A 20,177-nucleotide genomic window follows, 5' to 3' on the forward strand; every position below is an offset into this window, starting at 1 on the left:
GTATAGACTATCATCAAGAAGTGAAATTTAATCATTTTTTATACATTTTTGTAAAAGTTGTACCGAATTTGCCTTTCACAGAGACTATAACCTATGTCTTGGCTTTACTCTAATTAGCCATGGCTCTCAAGGCTTCATCACTTCCGCCATGTAGATAGTCCAAAAATCAACGGACCTTGAGGACCAAAATTGCGGAGGTGTGTTTACTTCAAGAACTGTATTCCTGATTTACTCCTAAGCTATTTCACTTGCAAGATATAACTGTTGGGTCTTTGCCAATTTGTGGAGATGTATTTACCTCTTGAACTCCAATTTTAATTTACACTGGAGCTATTGTACTCTTAAGAGACCTTTAACTGCATTGCTTAGAGATATCTGTTAACTCTTAACCTTCAGGACCAAAGTTGCGGATGTGTATTTTCTTCGTAAACTGTATCCCTAATTTATACCTTAGGTACTGTACTACCAAGAAATCTTTGTTGGGTCCTTACCCGGAGGACCATGTTCCTGAGGTATATTTACATTACTGTGAACTGTGTTTCTACATTACTCCTAAGCTCCTGCATTTGTCGATCTGTTACGTCTTTAACCAAAGGACTTATTTACATAGGTGAATTTAATACTCAAAATTTATTTTTGAGATATTATAATCCTAAGAAACCTCTGGTTGGTCTTTACTAAGAAAGCCAATTTGTGGAGGTGCATTTACTGTTTAAATTCCTTTCCTAATTTCCCTCCAAAACTTGTTCTTTTTAAAGTCCTCAGGTAGGTCTTTACTCGGAGGATCATTTATAGAGGTGTATTTATTCTTAAAAGGCATTTCTAATTTACACCTAAGAAATCTTCAGTGGGTTTTCATCCATAGGACTAATTTTCACATGTGTATTTGCTTTGTGAGATGACTGCGCATGGGTAGGCCATCACATGTTAATAAAATACTCTTTATTTGTGTGTTGATCCATCTCCCTCATAAATGATTCTCTTTTTCTCTTATTTTATTCTGATATCTCCCAAGAGTCGAACCTGTTTATATAGTATAGTATATTTGACACACACAAAACCGCAGGGTTATAGCCACAAAAAGTAAAAAAGAGGGGGAAAATAAAAAATAAAAGTTTGTAGTTTCATATAGTGCACATTTCTACTAGAATCTTTTACATTTTTATATTTTTTACATTTTTGCATTTTATATTTTTACTAGAATCTACAAGCACGTTTTTTTTTTTTTTTTTTTTTTTCATCTCAGCTGCTCGTGTTTCATTTTCTCTGAAAATGATGTACTTTGTACTCAGTATAATAATTCGACTCTCTCTGGTGCATTCTTATCATTCTTTGATATATTGGTCGTATTATAATCGCCGATGCTTCAGTTGACTCATAGATTCTCAACTATTAAGTTCTGAATTTGGAATTACAGTTTGTTAGTTTCTCTTATTATTATATAATTTTTGTTAAAGCTAGTTTTCATGATCACGCTCTGAGATTCTATTAATGGCTCTTTTCTTTTAGAGCTTCTTTTCTTCTACATTATTCATGCAGGTCTGGGTCTTGAGGATGGAGGTACCAATTTTGGGCCGTAATGCTCTCTGGGGGAGGGGTGGTCTGGACCAGTCTTCGGGAGGCTCCCTCTGCGCCACTTTTTTTCCGGTGGGTTTACATTGATAATTCTTTTGGTCAAAATTGCTGGTCATGCAAAATGTATAAAATCTAAAATATCAGAGGCAGGTTAGTGCTGCCAAAATGCATAAATCTTTAATTCTTTCCCCCACTACTTCGTACAGAAGTAGAGGAGGTGGTTTTAGAAACTTGAGAAGGGTCTCATTTGGTTGACATTGGAAGCTCTGCTGCCTTTTTAAGGGTCGAGGGATTGGAAGGCAACCAGCACCCATCCAGTGATATTGTTTTGCTATTTGGCTCTCCCTAGATAGCCATGGTGTTCAGAATAGGTAAAAGGTTCGATAAATATGGGATGGCGTGACCCCATAGCCCCTATCGCAAGCGCCATAAATAATGCAAATTGCCAATTGTTTACCCATTAAGTTTTGTAATGGAAAAGGAGTAGGGAGTGTTTGCTTGATTTTTGGTGTGGGACTGGTTCCTAACGTTCAGGAATTGTTTTCTGGGTCCAAAATATCACATATGTTATAATGGGATGGGTCGTTGGTCCGAAACTGGGCCAGAAAACTGTTTTTCTCTTATTAGCTAAGGACTTACAGCCATAACCTCTTGGGCCAAGAAAAGTCTAAGGTGCAAAAAGATTTTAGGGTACAGTCCCTCCCCCGCAAAAAATACTACTGGGGCCGAAAAAGGGGCCAATCTCGATTTGCTTGAAACTTGTATTCTTTAGTCCATGGGTTAAGGGGACCCTAATACAGAAGGACGAATAGAAAAAAAATTGTATCCTCCCAAAGCGAAACCCGACTGAGTGGCCCAAAAAACTTCGAATATTTTTCTGGTCCGACCTTATGAAAAGGATGGCCAGAGAAACTTTTTGGGGACCCATTGGGTTGGAATGTTCTAGTGGCATTTTTTAGGGCCAACAGTGATTGGATGGCCTCCTCCCGTGCCGTTTTCTTCTGCCCACCCTCCTCACTACCCTCATGGCGTCAGATTAATAATTTGAGTTAGCCATTTTGTTCAGAAACGTCAGATGTCTAATTTCATCTCACAGCGCCAGCGGCAATTGCCCTAAATTATGTATTGTTCAGAGCTACGCTTAGTAGAAAAGAAGCTATGTTTGGTCTTGGCTGTCCGATTACCTAGGGACTCTTAAGGATCATTCACTGTCCCAAAATTTGGTGAGTTGCCAATAGGTGCACTTTGGAAGCGCCACACGTATCCGAGTAAACCTAAAGACGATATGTACACCCGAGTTTTCGAACTATCTGCAGTGTCTCGGGAATGTCTAGGGGGACCGAAACTTTTATAGAGTGATATAGGACCATAGTGGACCTCAAATTTTGACTGTGAAGAGAGGGAGAGAAACTGAAGGAAACTATGCGTATCTAGGTCGTCGAAATATCATATTACCAAATCTTGGGAACGGCTAAGGGGATTAAGTTGGAACTTGCAGTTACTGTTGGGGAAATTCAGGGGGCGAGAGGAATAAAGAGACTTCATGTTTTTTATTAGGAGAGCGGAAAGAAGCTAGACAATTTTTATCTCAGATATGCCCAAATGTTTGGCGCTATGATCTCCTATTAGACTTATACTACTATTACTACTAATAACTCACTGCAGCACCAAGCCGCCTGAGGCCAACACAGCTACGCACGCTCCTCCTCCAACTTAATCTATTCAAGGCCTCCCTCTTCACACCCTCCCAGGAAGTTCCCAACTCAGACTCCAAAGGGTCTTACGTTATTTGTGTTACTCCGATTCCATTTAGTAAAAAATTACTAAAACTCCGACTTCAGGGTCCTGGTTTTTACTTCATTCTGTTTCACCAAATTGTATTCGTCACAATTTTTTACATTGTATTTCCTTTTCAATAGGATAGTCAAACAACCAACACTACTTATATGGATGACGATACTGCATCTCAAGAATTGTTTTGCTCAGCCGAGGAAAATCCTGTCAAGCCAAAAATATATTTTGAGCGTGAAGCCGTGGATCAATTTTACTTTGACAAAAGATATGACCGACAGCAACAAGAGGGGCCAGGTAATTCTTTCATTATCACTATAAATTTTCATCTCATTTTCATTTCTGTCTTTCACCAAAAATATTTATTAATCATTTCAAGAAGGTATGTACGCTTCTATATTCGATTGTGAATGCCAAATCTGGAGAAGCGAAATTACTGTTTTTTTTCGGTTTATTTCTTCTTTTTTTTTTTATTATGATCGCGGTCTGTCGCTGGAGCAGAAGTATTATTAGCATTACTAGTATGTGCATGTTGCCTTTTGGTCAACTGAACATCCCACTCATGATGCTCCTGAAGTTTCCTCTTAATACGGTAAGCTGTTCCAAAAATAATGCTGATACGCCTATAGCAGTCTGTGTGCACATGGTATGTTTTGATTTAGTTCAAATTTCCCGTAAAGTTTCCTCATGTGTTTATTTCAATATCTTAAGCCTTAGTAGTACTCGCTACAAAAGTGGTGGTTTTAGTGATAGTAGCGGTATTAGTAGTAGTAGTTGTGGTTGTAGTAGAAGCGGTTGTAGTTGTAATAGTAGCAGCGTGCAAATATTGCCTTTTTGGGGAATTAATCATCTCCCTTATCATTTCCTAAAAGTTCCAAATTATATATTCATTCCTGAACGACCTCCTTTTGACAGCCCATGGACACATAACATGTTTTGATGTAGTTCAACCCTCTTCCAACATTCGCTGAAAGACTCACCTGAATACCCTTCGTATTTTGGGAAAGTGAAAGTCAAACATGCATACCTTTCTTAGTAATATATACCATATATAAACAATGAACGAATTGCCTAACCTGCAGCCCTCGTCCTGAAGGCTGTCGGGGGGGGGGGGGGCAGAGGGTTGATATTCCCAGACGCATAATTAATGAACCTTTCAACAATGCTGAAAAACTTATGTCTTAAGATGATGTTTGGAAGTTTATTTCGGGAAATGATGGACGTGGAAGGGGGGAGGCTGGTTTCCCTCAAAGCAGTTCTGACTCTTAAAAAGAGCAGTATAAGTTCCAATATCAAATCAAACGAGCCCCATCTGAAGTTTATACGACAACCCAATTTACATAAACCATATATGCCCCCAGGGCATGACTCACAGTCTTTGGCCCAGGGCTCTTGGGTGTTTTTTTCAACCCTGGAGGTAGTGTTATATGTTCTTTGGATTGTTTTGAACAAAATGGCTATATCAGAGTTTCAAACAGATGTATTTGGTGAAAAGAGGGGTAGTCGGTAAGGGGGAGGGGCTAGTTGCCCTTCATAACTTTTGACTAAGCCTCAAAGACATAATTTCTGGACCTGTCAACTTCGTTAAAATTTTTATCTTCAAATTTTTATTGAAAGTGTTTGGGGAAATCATGGGAGTTGGAGGGGGGTTGATTGTCCTCCGATCACTTTCTACTATTAAAAAGGGCACTAGCCCTTCCAATTTCCAATTGAATATGTCCCCTTCGAAGTTTATACGACAGCTCCTTCTGTACGAAGTGTGCTGGTCTAAAAAATAAAATAAGTAATACATTGTGCCCACATTGTTCTTTGCTTATGCTGCGCGATTGCGCTGTCTATGAAATACGGAAATTTGCAGTTTTTCTAGAAAGTTGATGACGCATGCATATGTTTATCTGCAAGAAAACCAGCCAGGGTTTGGACAAAAACTGTTCTAGTATTTCTTGAAGCAACTACCGGTAAATATTTCGTCTGGTATACCAAAAAGAAAAAAGAAAGAAAAACGAAAATAAGAAAGCAATAAAAAATGTAGTCAAAGTTCACAGACAAAGTTTTGCTGTAGGCAAAGTTTTAAGAGAAGAACAGTGCGGTTTTAGAAAAGGTAGAGGATGTGTCGACCAAATTTTCACTCTTAGTTCAATAATTGAGAAGTGTCTGAGTTGTCAAACACCTTTGGTCCTCGATTTTACAGATTATGAGCAAGCGTTAGATTCTGTTGTTAGAGGAGCTTTAGCAAAGGTCTTATCCTTGTATGGTATACCAGAAAAATACATTATACAGTGAATAGTGCTATGTAAGAAAATAACACTGCTGCGTTTAAGGCAGAAAATGAGGCTAGCAGTTGGTTTTGTGTTAAATCAGAAGTAAGGCAGGATTGTGTTCTATGCCCCTTTATACGGATCGTTTTGATGGACCTGGGCTTAAGGAGCACAGGAAAGGCAATAGAATAGGTTTGAAAATTAATGTTAAGAAGACTAAGTCAATAAGGCTTGGAATAAGTGAAGATGAAAAGGTGACGTTTGGTAACGAAAAAATTGAACAGGTGGGCAGCTTCACTTACCTTGATAATATTAATAGTAAAGACGGTGGGAGTAGTTAAGATGGAATAACTAGTAATAGCTAGTAGAATAGGGTGTTTTTTTTTTACAGTTAATTTTTTTTTGGAAGAATAGGAAGATAAGTCTGCAAACCAAGATTAGAATATTAGAAGCTTCTGGAGTCACAAGTGGCACAACCACAAGAAAAAAAGGAAATAGGAAAAAAAGAAGATATCTTAAAGATGGTCAAGCATTTTTGTCGGTCTTAATAAAATGTTTCTAATTAGTATGAAATTTAACTTTTGCAACTTGGCCCATGTCCGTTTTTATCTCAAAACAAACAAAAACATCACTTTACAATGTTTTCTGGTCGGGAAAACGCTTATCAATATTTGGTCTAAGGAAACAGGAGTACAAACATCTTTATATCATCTATTTCAACAGAGAAACAGACGACATAATTGATATGGTGCAATTTTCTTGCCTAATTAAATAATTAGAATTGTTGTTTAATTTGATTTTGAAATGCATATAGTCACGCCAAGGTCACTTTACCTAGACAAATAGAACAAACAAGGCAATACTAGCTCAATAGTAGAATTATGGTATTTTGCAAGCATTCTGGAAAATAAATTAAATCTTTGGAGGCCTTCCAAATAATCAACGTATTTCTTCGTCGACAGAAAAGCTGGGGAATAGGAGTATAGACAAAGCATATATGATTATTTGTGTTGATTATAAGTGATGACTTTTGAATTGGAAGTCATCGAGTCAACCGAGTCCGTTGATTTTTGAACTAAAAAAAGGGAATAGTTGTGAGAAAAGTCAAAATCATGGCCAATTCAAGTGTATATTGTGATGATTATTTGTATATGATTATAAGTGCAAATCTGGTTGGCATTATGAAGTCTTATTATCAAAATAATGTTTGTGCATCTATCATAACATTTTGTCCTAAGGGTTGCCCATTTTCTGCCACCTGGTGTACGTCACGGAGTGCCTTGCGTGGAACAGTTGCCCTGGCACAGTCCCTAAAATACTTGGTGCAGTTATGCCACGCTTGTAACACTTCCCCCACGCTTGACACGCGCCACCTGGTGTACATAATTTCTAAAAGTCGATGATCCCTCAACTTCGTCAAAATTATAAACTTAGAATTTATGTGTTGAACCAATATTCTGTCAGTCAGAAGTAAAGTTATCAAGTCGGACATAGCACTTTATGGAATTTTAAAATAAAACATTCAAAGTTATTGACTGACTTGTACCTTCTCATGCTTGCAAAGATTTTCCCTAAGCATAAATAAAATAACACAAGAACATATTTTAACAGTTGAAAATTATTTTCAGCTGTTTTCAAAATTATTTTCTAAATCTGATATTTAATTTCGGAACGATGACACAAAAATACAAACAAAATCTTTATCATATCTTCTCTAATGGAGGATTAGCCTACACTTGAACTGTGAAGTTGAGCTAACCCTCTACCCAATTATTAATCCTGGCCAAGGCCGTATCCAGGGGGAGGGGTTATGGGTTTAAACCCCTCCCCCAAAAAATGTTTGTCCAACTCGTAAAAACATAACAAAATTAATATAAACAAGTTTTGATGCGTTTTTTAAGTTTTTTGTACTCCCACCCCTCCCCGAAATATCCTTTTGCGACAGATATTAAGTACAAAATATTTATATATTTATTAAATATAATCTATTAGTTTAAAAATAAATCTATAATTTTAATGATATTGAAAATGAAAAATGTTAACTATTCATGAAAATTGTAATAATATATTCAAGAAAAAATTCCCAAGACTTTCTCAGAATATGGAAAATCCCAGGAAAATTAAAATCTGATATTTCATTTCGAAATGGTGACGCAAAAATGCAAACAAAACCTTTACGATGTCTTCTCTCAGGAAGGAATACCCTACACTTGAGCTGTGAAGGCTAAAGTCGTATCCAGGAGAGATTATGTGGCTTAACCCCCCCCCTGAAATAATTGTCCAACTCGCAAAAACGTAAAAAAATGAATGTAAACAAATTTTTGATGGGTTTTTTAAAGTTTTTTATACCCCCCCCCTCCCCCACGAGATATACTTTTGTAACCCCCCTCCCTTGAAAGAAAATCCTGGATACGACCCTGAACCTGGTTGAGGAAATATCAAGTACAAAATATTTATATACTTATAAAAACAAAATATATTTTTTTAATTTTTATTTTTAATTTCAATGATAGTTAAAATGAAAAATATTAACTAATTCATAAAAATTCGAAGAATATATTCAAGTAGTGAACTCCCATGACTTACTTAGAATTTTGAAAACCCCAGGAAAATTTAAATCTGATTTTCAATTTCGAAATGATGACACAAAAATGCAAACAAAATCTTATCATATCTTCTCTCAGAGAGGATTAGCCTACACGTGGACTTGAAGTTAAGTTAATCTTCTACCTAATAAGTAATCCTGGTTGAATAAAAATTAAGTATAAAATATTTATATATTTATAAAATATAATGTGTTTTTTTACCAAGCATTATAATTTTGATCATATTTATAATAAAATATATTGATTAATTTATAAAAATTGGAATAATATATCCAGCATTGAATCCCAATGAATTACTCAGAATATGGAAAACTCAAAGCTGCCGAAGCCTGCCGGCACGCGGTAGGCTTCAATATCTGGATTGTTATTGTCGCTTGTGTTCTAACCGCAAAAAATTTGAAACAACTTGCTGTCTTTTCCTATTATTAAATAAAAAAACAAGTTTTTTTTTAAAATGAAAGTAAGGAGCAACGTTAAAACTTAAAACAAACAGAAATTACTCCGTATATAAAAGGGGTTTTTCCTCATCAACGCCTCGCTCTTTACGCTAAAGTTCGACTCTTTCTCTTAACTCTATTTTTTAAACAGTAAGAAACTTTACCGTAAAGAGCAGGGTGTTGAGGAGGAAAAGCCCCTTTCATATACAGAGTAATTTCTGTTCGTTTTAAGTTTTAATGTTGCTCCTTACTTTCATTTAAAAAAAAACTTGTTTTTTTTTATTTAATTCTTGGATGTTTTTGAATTAATGCATGTTTTGATCTTGGCTCTCCACACATAAATAATTAAAACGAAATTTGCATATTAATTAATTGCAATTAATCAAAAAGGAGTGAGGGAGGAGGCCTAGTTGCCCTCCAATTTTTTGCAAACGTTTTCACTGGTAAAAAATATACGTAACATACGAATTAATTTACGTAACGAACTTCTATATTCGTATGTTTTTATTGCGTGTATGAGGGGGTTCAACCCTCGTCGATACCTCGCTCTTTACCCTAAAGCTTAAATGTTGTCCCAATTCCTTAAGAATGAGCTCTGAATCACAAAGGCCGTAGAATAAATAGTTGAAATTACTAAAAATTCTTTAGCGTAAAGAGTGGGGTATAACGAGGAGGTAAGCCCCTCACATGCGTAATAATTTTGTTCGTTTTAAGTTTTAATGCTGCTCCTTATTTTCAGTAGAAAAAAACTTTTCACATTTATTTTTTCATTGTTTTTTCAAATAATGCTAAAAAATCCTGCACCCCCTTCATTGAAATTCTCTTCCCCCATGACAAGTTTCTCCGTGGAAATATCCTCCCACGTAACCCCCCCTCAAATCTCTCCCCTAAACAAAAAATCCCCCTGAAAACGTCTGTACACTTCCCAGTAACCATTACTATATAAATAATTTATTTTTGACCCGCTACAAAAAATCAAAGCGGAGTACCAATAAAAGAAACAAAACAAACACTACACAAAACAAAAAAAAAACAAGAAACTAAAGCAAACGCAGTCCCCGCGGGACTGCGGGGGAGTAAGTCGTCCCTAAAGACATAGTTATTAGGTTTTTCGACTATGGTGAATAAAATGGCTATCTCAGGATTTTGATCCGGTGACTTTCGGGAAAAATGAGCGTGGGAGGGGGCCTACTTGCCCTCTAATTTTTTGGTCACTTAAAAAGGGCACTAGAAATTAATTCCCGTTAGAATGAGCCCTCTCGCGACATTCTAGGACCACTCAGTCGATACGATCACCCCTGGGAAAAAACAAATACAAAAAAAAAACAAGCAAAAAAAACAAATAAACACGCATCCGTGATCTGTCTTCTGGCAAAAAATGCGAAATTCCACATTTTCGTAGATAGGAGCTTGAAACTTCCACAATAAGATTTTTGTTAAGATTGTATGACTTTTAGGGGGTGTTTTCTCTTATTTTCTAAAATGTGGCAAATTTTCTCAGGCTCGTAACTTTTGATGGGTATAACTGATCTTGATGAAACTTATATATTTAAAATCAGCATTAAAATGCGATTCTTTTGATGTTTGATGTCCAATTTTTAGAGTTTCGGTTACTATTGAGCCGGGTCGCTCCTTACTACAGTTCGTTACCACGAACTGTTTGACAACCTCTTCAAAGATATTTATTATTAAAGCAAGTCCGATTTCTAACAACGTTATCTACTAAGCTTCAATCTTTTGGCTTTCTTTTTTAAGCTTTTTATGGCACTTTGTATTTACGAAGTGACATATAGCAATCGCAAATTCTGTCGGTCTGTCGGTCCCGGGTTTGCTAGTTTAGGCATTTCCAAATAAGCTAGGACAATGAAATTTGGCAGGCTTATCAGGGACCAGACCAGATTAAATTAATCTGTTCTAATTAATCTCCCTCTTTGGGGGAGTTGGGGGGGGGAGTCCTGATTCTGAAAAAATTAGAAAAAATGAGGTATTTTTAACTTACGAAGGAATCATAAGATCTTAATGAAATTTCATATTTAGAAGGACCTAATAGCTCATATCTTTTATTTTAAATCCCGACCGGATCCAGGGTCATTGGGGGAAGTTGGGGGGGGTGTGGAAATTCTGGAAAAGGGTTAGAGTTTAGAGATCAGGATGAAACATGGTGGGTAGAATAAGTACAAGTCCAAGATACGTGACTGACATAACTGGACTGGATCCGCACTCTTTGGGAAGTTTGGAGGGGGCGGGGGGTAATTCGGAAAAAATTTAAAAAATGAGGTATTTGTAACTTACGAACGGGTGATCAGATCTTAATGAAATTTGATATTAAGAAGGATCTTGTGTTTCTTGAGTTGGGGGAGCTTTGGGGAGTTGGGGGGTAGGGTTAATTCTGAAAAATTAGAAAAAAATGAGGTATTTTTAACTTAAGAAGGGGTGACCGGATCTTAATGAAATTTGATCAAACAGTTCGTGGTAACGAACTGTAGTAAGGAGCGACCCGGCTCAATAGTAAACGAAATTCTAAAAAACAGAATTTTGAGTAGAATATATACATAAAAAAATTTGATTTTTATGCTGATTTTAAATATATTAGTTTCATAAAATTTAGTCTTACTCATCAAAAGTTACGAGCCTGAGAAAATTTTCCTTATTTTGGAAGATAGAGGGAAACACCCCTAAAAGTCATAGAATCTTAACGAAAATCACACCATCGCATTCAGCGTATCAGAGTTCTGAAAGTTGAATTTTGTGAGAGGGTTCATCGTAACGGAAATCAAAAGTTCTAGTGCCCTTTTTAAGTGACCAAAAAATTGGAGGGCACCTAGACCCCCTCCCACGCTTTTTTCCCAAAATAAACGAATCAAAATTTTGAGATAGCCATTTTGTTCAGCATAATCAAAAAACATAATAACTATGTCTTTGGGGCTGACTTACTCCCCCACAGTCCCCGGGGGGAGGGGCTGCAGGTTACAAACTTTGACCAGTGTTTAGATACAATAATGGTTATTGGGAAGTGTATAGACGTCTCAGGTTTTTTTTTTATTTTTCGGGGGGTTAAGGGGGGGGGCTACGTGGGAGGATCTTCTCTTGGAGGAATTCGTCACAGGGGAAAAGAAATTCCATGAAGGGGGCGCAGGATTTTCTAGCATTATTAAAAAAAAAACAATGAAAAAATGATTATGAAGTTTTTTTTTTCAACTGAAAGTAAGGAGCAGCATTAAAAATAGAAACGAGCAGAGATTATTACGCATATGAGGGGTTCATCTCCTCCTAAATACCTCTCTAATTACTCTAAAGTATTTTTAGTAATTTTAACTATTTATTGAGATATGAGATATACATTTATTAAGAAAAGAAAACAAACTATTCGCCATTCGCCTGCCGAGAAAAGCAATAAGCTAAAATTGCCTTGTGGAGTTGGGGGGGGGGGAGTAATTCGGAAAAATTAGAAGAAATGAGGTATTTGTAACTAGGAACGGGTGACCAGATCTTAATGAAATTTGATATTTAGAAGAATCTTTTGCTTTAGAGCTCTAATTGTAAATCCCAACCAGATCTGGTGACATTGGGGGAGTTGGAGGGGGAAACCGGAATTCTTGGAAAACGTGAAAATTGAGGTATCTTTATCTTACGAATGGGTGATCGGATCTTAATGAAATTTGATATATAGAAGGATCTTATGTCTCAGATGCTGCATTTTCAATTCGAATCTGATCCAGGGACATAGGGGGTTGGAGGGAGAAACAGAAATCTTGGAAACCGGAAATCTTGGAAAAGGTTTAGAGTGGAGAGATCGGGATGAAACTTGATGTGAAGAATAAGCACGAGTTATAGATACGCAATTGACATAATTGTAACGGATCTGTTCTCTTTGGGGGAGTGAGGGGGGTGTTAATTTGGAAAAATTAGAAAAATTGAGGTATAAGAACGGGTGACCAGATCTTAATGAAATTTGATATCTAGAAGAAACTCATGTCTCAGAGCTCTTATTTTAAATCCCGACCAGATCTGGTGACACTGAGGGGAGTTGGAGGGAGAAACCGGAAATCTTGGAAAACGCTTAGAGTGGAAAGATCGGGATGAAACTTGGTGGGCAGAATAAGTAATATGTCGTAGATACGTGATTGACGTAACCGGACTGGATCCGCTCTCTTTGGCGGAGTTAGGGGGGGGCCCAGTGCTTTGGCGAGTTTGGTGCTTCTGGACGTGCTACGACAAAGAAAATTGGTAGGCGTGTCAGGGACATGCACAAATTGACTTGATAAAGTCGTTTTCCCCGATTCGACCATCTGGGGGGCTGAAGGGAGAGGAAAAATTAGAAAAAATGAGGTATTTTTAACTTACGAGTGGGTGATCGGATCTTAATGAATTTTAATATTTGGAAGGACCTCGTGTCTCAAAGCTCTTATTTTAAATCCCGACCGGCAACAAGCCTCTGATTTTCCTTTTAAATCAATCTATTGATTCTCAGAATTTTGCTAGAGCTCATCCCATATGAGCTCTTGGCTCTTCTGACCTCGTCACAAATGCCATATGAGCTCTTAGCTCTTGTTTAAAGTTTCGGTTACTATTCGGCTGAGTCGCTCAAAGTGCAAATTGTCGTCTGGTTTCTAGAAGACATGGGGATCGGCAGTTCAACTTGTCTTAGTACCTGATTTCCTTGAGGTTAACTCGTTTTTTTCGTAATTTCTGTTCGTTTTTGATTTCACTTATTTATTGATGGTGATTTACGTGGTTTTACGTTTGGAAAATTATTTGACTTTATGTCAACTTTTTTTTGGTTTATTATAACTCTTTACTTTTCGTTGAAAACTTCTTTTGTTGATTTTTGTTAATCAAAATTTAAGACAAGCAGAAATTAAGTCTTATAATGAAGCAAACTTAAACGGAGTCTGATTAACGACTAATAAGTTTATCTTCTATATTTTTTGTCTGAGACATGACATGTCTCAGAATACTTTTTTAAATCTGCGTTTCTGATGACGGAGACATTTTTATTCCTGCTTAGTTGTGTTGCGAGAGCAACACTTTGGTTTTGTCCCGTTTTTTTTTTCCTATGCCGCCGATCTCACCTTATTCCTGGAAACTGGTAAGGGTCTAACCTTTGCGGTTTTTACGGAAAGGACCTCAGACCGGATTGATGAATATGACATTACATTTTGGAAAGCTCCGCAGAACTCTTGCCTGGGGCCAAATAGGATGGTTTTTGCTTGTCCACGAGCCAGAGCCTATGGTGTGCGAAGTGAAGTGGAGTTATATAGCCTGTGTCAGAGAGGAGTATCTGAAGTTGTGCAGCCAAGCTTTAGTTTCATCAAAGCATGTTTCTGCTTTCAAGTGGAAAGCTCCATTCTAGCAGGCAAGCAGGCAGGCACCACTTTCAAATTGAAGATGGACTAAAATCTATAAGTGTTAAATATATGCGGCAGTTACCCGGCCCCACAGCCAATATATCTTCTGTGAGTGATAAATAGAAAAATTTACAGAAGCAAAAATGTGGTTAATTTTCCCACGGGTCCGAAAGTGCTGCCATCTATTGTTTCTATCCATTTCTGTTCATGATTTCAGCTGAGTTTATCATTCGGTTTTTCGGACTTGGGATTGCGGTAGAGAAAAATGTGGTATCAAATGTGCCTAATAAACTTCAAAAGTTCTCTCATTGCTAAAGAAATTGGAGCTTATCCTTTGCTCCTTTCTAAGTAGTGACGTTAGAAAGTTGGCCTACGGCAAAAAAAAATCAACTTTTGAACTAAGACAGATATAATTCTTTTTCGACGGCAATCGATAGCTCTTGATGAGCTGATCAAAGTATATGACATCCATTTTTTGGTACAAAAATTCCTTCATGAGGTATACCAGTTTGAAAGTTTCAAGGGGTTGACAACTTCAGTACACACTGAAACGAAATCTAGGCCGATGCAAATTGTGAGACATATAGAGGACTTGTAAGCAACAGTTGACTTTTAGGTAATAATCACCTTAGGCAAGGAGGGGTTAGCAACTTTCGCTAGTTGGTGTATCTATTATTTGTTTCCAGTGTATTTGGTGGTAAAACCAATTTGGTTCCAGTGGTAAGACATGTAGGGAACTTGTTAGTAATAATCTGCTGCTAGGCTACAGTCAGCTTCAGCGATGAGGGGTTTGCAACTATGCTAGTTGGTGCACGCATTTATTTGTTTCCGGTGCCCATCACGGGAGAGGGACTTGTAAGTAAGAATCGGTTCATTTTGGGCGAGAAACGGCTGTTAGCTCATAATCATCTTCGGCAATGAGGGGTTTGCCACTTTTGCGAGTTGGTGTACCTATTATTTGTTTCCGGTGTATTTGATGGTTAAACCGATTTGTTTCCAGTGGTAAGACATATAGGGGACTTGTAAGTAATAATCGGCTGTTAGGCTACAATCATCCTCAGCGATGAGGGGTTTGCAACTTTTGCTAGTTGGTGTACCCATTTATTTGTATCTGGTGAACTTGATGTCTATCACGGGAGAGGAACTTGTAAGTAAGAATCTATTCACTTTGGACTAGAAATTTGTGCAAATCGGTGCACATTGTACTCGATCTCTTTAAATCTGATAGAATTAAGTGTTTACGCAAGGGGTACAAACGATAACGTAAAACAATGAGGTAGCTTCGTAATAATTAGTGTCAAAAACTTCAATAGGCTGACAACTTCATCATTTAACCGATAGTGAAGAAACAAGCACAAACGAGAATGTAAAACAATGAGATAGTTTCGTAATAATTAGTAGAATGTCATCTATGGTATTTTCATCCTGAAAAGTTAGGGATAGCTTTATAATACTATTTTGTTGTTGTTTTTTCAACGCTGAGGAATAGCCTTTGATCATGTGATTACTGACCGATAGCGAAGAAACAAAACCAAAGTGTTGCTCTCGCAACACTTTAGCCGGCGAAGCCGGACAACGGTTGCTGCAACACTTCACGTTGCCCGGGCAACGTAGGTCTAGTTTCTTTTCGTTTGTAAAACGCCACGGGATTTATCATAGACACCCCAGAAATAGAATATTATCATTCAACCTCAAACATCAAAACAAGAAGAACAGTAGAAAATTCTTTTCGTAAGACTGTCAAATTCTAATTTGAATGAATATTTCGGCCATATGTCCTAGGCCCGTCCTCAGCTAAACATAGATAAATACAAGAAAAAAGACTTACAATAACATACAACCAATAAAACTAAAATGAAGAGTTTTTAAAACAGTCCTAGTATCCTTACATCAGCAAAATTCAACCCAGGACTGATAAATAAAGTGAGGTAAATGAAGGGAATTCATTGAAATGAAAGAAGATTAATTAAAAACAGGCTTTTTTTTGATAATCTTGCCTTTTTGGTAGCTAACCTCAAAGGTCTTTGTGTAACTGGTTCTGTGTTAATCTCTACTGGTTTTTTAAAATATTTTGTATGATCATTCTAAATTAAATTTGTGTATAGAGCATTTAGTGAACATTCTCCCAAGTCCTTATTTAAGGAAAAATTATTATTAATCTTAAGTTTGATTACAATTGCTTCTCGAACTACCTCCTTTATGCCTAGATCATTGCTAATAAGGGAAGATTCTTCAAAAAGTATTTTGAGGCTAGAATTTTCAACATCATGGTTGCTTAAAGCAGAATCAAAAGAATATTAGAACTTAGAGCTTTGGTGATTATGCTGTTGTAGGCGTTTCTCTAAATTCTGGTGAGTTCTACCTGCATAATATTTGCAACAGTCGCATGGTATTTGATAGACCCATCTTTGACGAATAACCGGAGTTTCATCTTTTAACCTCTGTACTCACATGGAATGTTAATGATAGGAAGCGAACTAATCCCTACAGTTTGAATTTGCGACACTATTAAAAACGAAATTAAATTAAGAAATGTATTTTTTCAAATGAAATCAAAAAGCGACATTAAAATTTAAAACGATGAAAATTATTCCATGTTTTTTTTGCGTTCTTGGTGTTTACCCCTCCTCCCTGTAAATACCCCCGTGAAAAATACCCCCCCCCCCCGCGGAAAACAAGGCTTTCCAAATTTGAGAATTTTGTCTGATTTATGTTTTGTTTTTGTTTTTTTTTTTTAGTAAGGGGAAGAAGTTTTTGGATATTGTTTATTATACACCACTCACTCAAGCTTACGCTGTGTAAAAGTAGGAAACGAACGGGTTTCTTCGTTCGTTTCTTTCAGATTAGCGTGAGACAAGACAAAGACAAGTGACAGAATAGAAGGGATAAGCTATATATAATTTGGGCTATATATTTGCACATAAGGGGAGGGGGAGTGTTTGGACAGTTTGAAGTCGGAAAACAATTCTTACTTCATAATATGCGGAATAATTGTACCTAACACATTTTCCATGCAGACCCACTATGCTCCCCCCCTAATTTGCAAATATATAGCCGGAATTTGTTTCTAAAATAACAAAGAAACCGGTTTGTTCTCGAGTTTTACACATTTTAAACTTGAGTGAGTGCCATATAATACACAAGTACCGGAATTTCTTACGGAGAGAGAACCAGATTTCCCTGTATTATTCAAAAATGATCCGAAATTAAATATACAAGTTTTTTCAACTGAAAGTAAGAAGCCACATCAAACCTTAAAACGAATAGAAATTATTGCATATATGAAACAGATTGCCTCCTCCTCAAGACCTTGCTCTTTACGCTAAAGTTTTTTTATAGAATTTAAAACAAATATTATTATTCTAATTAAATAGCCGAATATCCATTGTGTTTCAGGAATCGTTCTTAAAGAATTAGGGCAAAAAGTCAAAACTTTAGCGTAAAGAGGAACGTCTTGTGAAGGGCACTTTTTTCATATACGGAATAAATATCTGTTCGTTACAATATTTGATGTTGCTCCTTGCTTATTGTTGAAAAAACTTGTTTTTTAATTTAATTTCTGATTTTTTAAATAAACGGGGAAATCTAGCTCTCTCTCTCCATGAAAAATTCCGATACTTGTGTATTATACGATACTCACTGAAGTTGGAAATGTGTAAAAATCGAGTACAAACTGTTTTTTTCATTAGTTTCTTCGTTACTTTAGGAACAAATTTGGGTGATTTACTTGCACAGTAGGGGGAGGAGGGTGTAAAGTATATTAGGTCCGCGTGCAAAATGTGTTAGGTACAATTACTCTGCATATTACGAAGTAAATAATTGTTTTCTGCCTACCCCCCCCCCCCTTATGTGTAAATATGTAGCCTAAAGTATATATTTTCCATCTATTCTGTCACTTACCTTTGTCTCGTCTCACGCTAAGATGTACGAAACTAACAAAGAAACCGGTTTGTTCTCGAGCTTTACAGAGAGTAAGCTTAAGTCAGTGACGCATAATAGACAAGTACCAAAATTTCTTCCCCCTACGAAAAATAAAAAATAAAACTCAAATAAGATTCTCAAATTTGAAAAGTCTTATTTTCCACGGGGGGAAAGGGGGTATTTTCTGGTGGGAAACAGGGGGGTTTATTTTCCAGGGAGTAAACGCTGGGGGGTATTTTCCAGGGTGGGTTAAACATCGTACACGTTTTTTCATAATCCCCTTACGTGATCCGTAATTTTTTTTTTTTTTTTTTTTTTTTTTTTTAAGTATAGATACAGTTTGATTTCGTATGACGTAGCTATACTATTGGATAATATTAGCAGTAATTTTAAAGTAGATTTCATTTTTTTTTTACTTAAGAAATAAGATGTTGGATTGTAACTGAAATTAAGGACAAAATTTAAAATATTCATTTTTTTCGAACAGCAATAGTTTTTTTTACAATAAATGTTTTACGAAAATGTTCCAGTATGATTTTGGTGAATGGGTAGATGGATTGTTATTAATGGTGATAACATGACTCCTCATAACCCTTGGAGAAAGGTCTGTAAGTCACAAAGTTTGTCCATTGTTAACGTATAGCATTTGTTATTGCGAAATATACAGACAATTTTCCAAGAGGGGTAGCGAATTTTAAGTTATGGGAATTTTAAATTTTCAGCTATGGGGATTTTCCACAGGAAGAATACTCCATGGAGAGGGAAGTTTCTAGGAGCGGAACTTTCCAGGGGAAATTTTACAAAAGAAAAAAAAAAAGAAAAGAAAAAAAGAAAGAAATCTTTTTCCTTCTTTTCAGGGTTTTTGGACAAAGCAACCAATTATTGAATATTAATATGATAACAAAGTGAAAATAACGGTAAAATTCTAGTTGATTGACTTTCGGCTATCTCGGAAAGGAGTTGGGTTAGGAAAATGAAACTTTCAGGGATGGGTCTAAAGGCTAAAGTATGTTCCGGGAAGGTATTTTGAAGTACCCACCTCCACTCCTTCTCCCTCTAGAGGGCCCTGAAATTCGCCTACATGACAAGTCTATACCTATCGAAATTTTGACAAAAAAACATTTTACCTTAATTTTCAGTTACCAGTTGCCTTTTCTCTGCTTATATTTCTGAAAATGCAATTCCTGTTATTTGAGTAGAATTCTGAGCCATATCAATGTTTTTTTTTTCAAAATATAGGAAATGTATTTGTATATCTTTAAAGCTTCATAAATTTGGGATTGAGCAAAGTTGTGAAGCTGAAAACAATTATGTTCTACTTGATTCAAGCAGAAGATCCATTTTGCCACGTTTCAATTTTATAACACACATATTTTTAAAGGTCATCAAAGGTCAGGGCCCTCTAGAAGGAGAAGGAGTGGAGGTGGGTACTTCAAAATACCTTCCCAGGACATGCTTTAGCCATTAGACTCATCCCTGAAAGTTACATTTTCCTAACCTAACCCCTTACCAAGATAACCAAAAGTCAATCAACTAGAATTTACCAAATTGCAAAACAAACACGCATCTGTGGCAATTTCTCTATGAAAAATGCAAAATTTTACCATTTTGTGGATGTGGCTTAAAGCCTCTACAATAAAGTTCTATATTATACTGAATTTCATGCAGCTAGTTTCATTAAGACCATTTATCTTATTGCGAGTATTTTTCGCCTTTTTCCAAGGCTTTTCCAAATTCCTAATAAAGTAGAGGGTGCATTTGGCAGCACGTATAAGAAAATTGAATTTAAAATTTCTATTTTCCCCATATCTTCATCATCCTTCCTTGAAATGAAAAAAGTAGACCAAATTTAATTAATTTTAATGCTGTTAGAATTAATTTTGCTAAGCGGAGAAGTCTCCGCAAACCTAAGTGTTGCCTTCAAATTTCCTTCCCCTTTTTGAAGAGTGTGTACAACATGATCCTAAATGGATAATCGATTGTCTTTCTAAAATGGATTGTCGCTTGACTTCTAACCGCAGACGACTTACTAACAAAAAAAAAACAACTTTAAAAACGCATCGACAATTCGTTTATATACGTTTTTCTACGTTTTTCTTCTACAGACTGAAACCCTTTTTTTTTTACAAAAACTGTGAAATCATCAGTATCTTTACCTTAGTGCTACATTTCTGCTATCCTGAAGGAAAAATATAAAATTTAGAAAACTACTTTAAAGAATCTAAAATACTTGTTAATGTA

The 20,177-nt window shown here is 36.3% G+C and overlaps 1 protein-coding gene across 4 annotated transcripts in view; it reads left to right on the forward strand.

Annotated features, from left to right (window-relative positions):
* Window positions 1–20,177, forward strand: part of LOC136039596 (prestin-like) — a 92,124-nt gene that overhangs the window by 29,645 nt on the left and 42,302 nt on the right. For 3 of the 4 annotated variants that reach the window (XM_065723458.1, XM_065723460.1, XM_065723462.1), the window contains exon 2: window positions 3,495–3,663. In XM_065723458.1, the coding sequence (XP_065579530.1) occupies window positions 3,495–3,663 (169 nt within the window). Of the gene's footprint in view, window positions 1–1,363; window positions 1,421–3,494; window positions 3,664–20,177 lie in introns of those variants that run through there. The other variant, XM_065723461.1, reaches the window with a different exon arrangement.

Source organism: Artemia franciscana, chromosome 19 (assembly GCF_032884065.1).
Source record: "Artemia franciscana chromosome 19, ASM3288406v1, whole genome shotgun sequence".
Lineage (NCBI taxonomy): Eukaryota > Metazoa > Arthropoda > Branchiopoda > Anostraca > Artemiidae > Artemia > Artemia franciscana.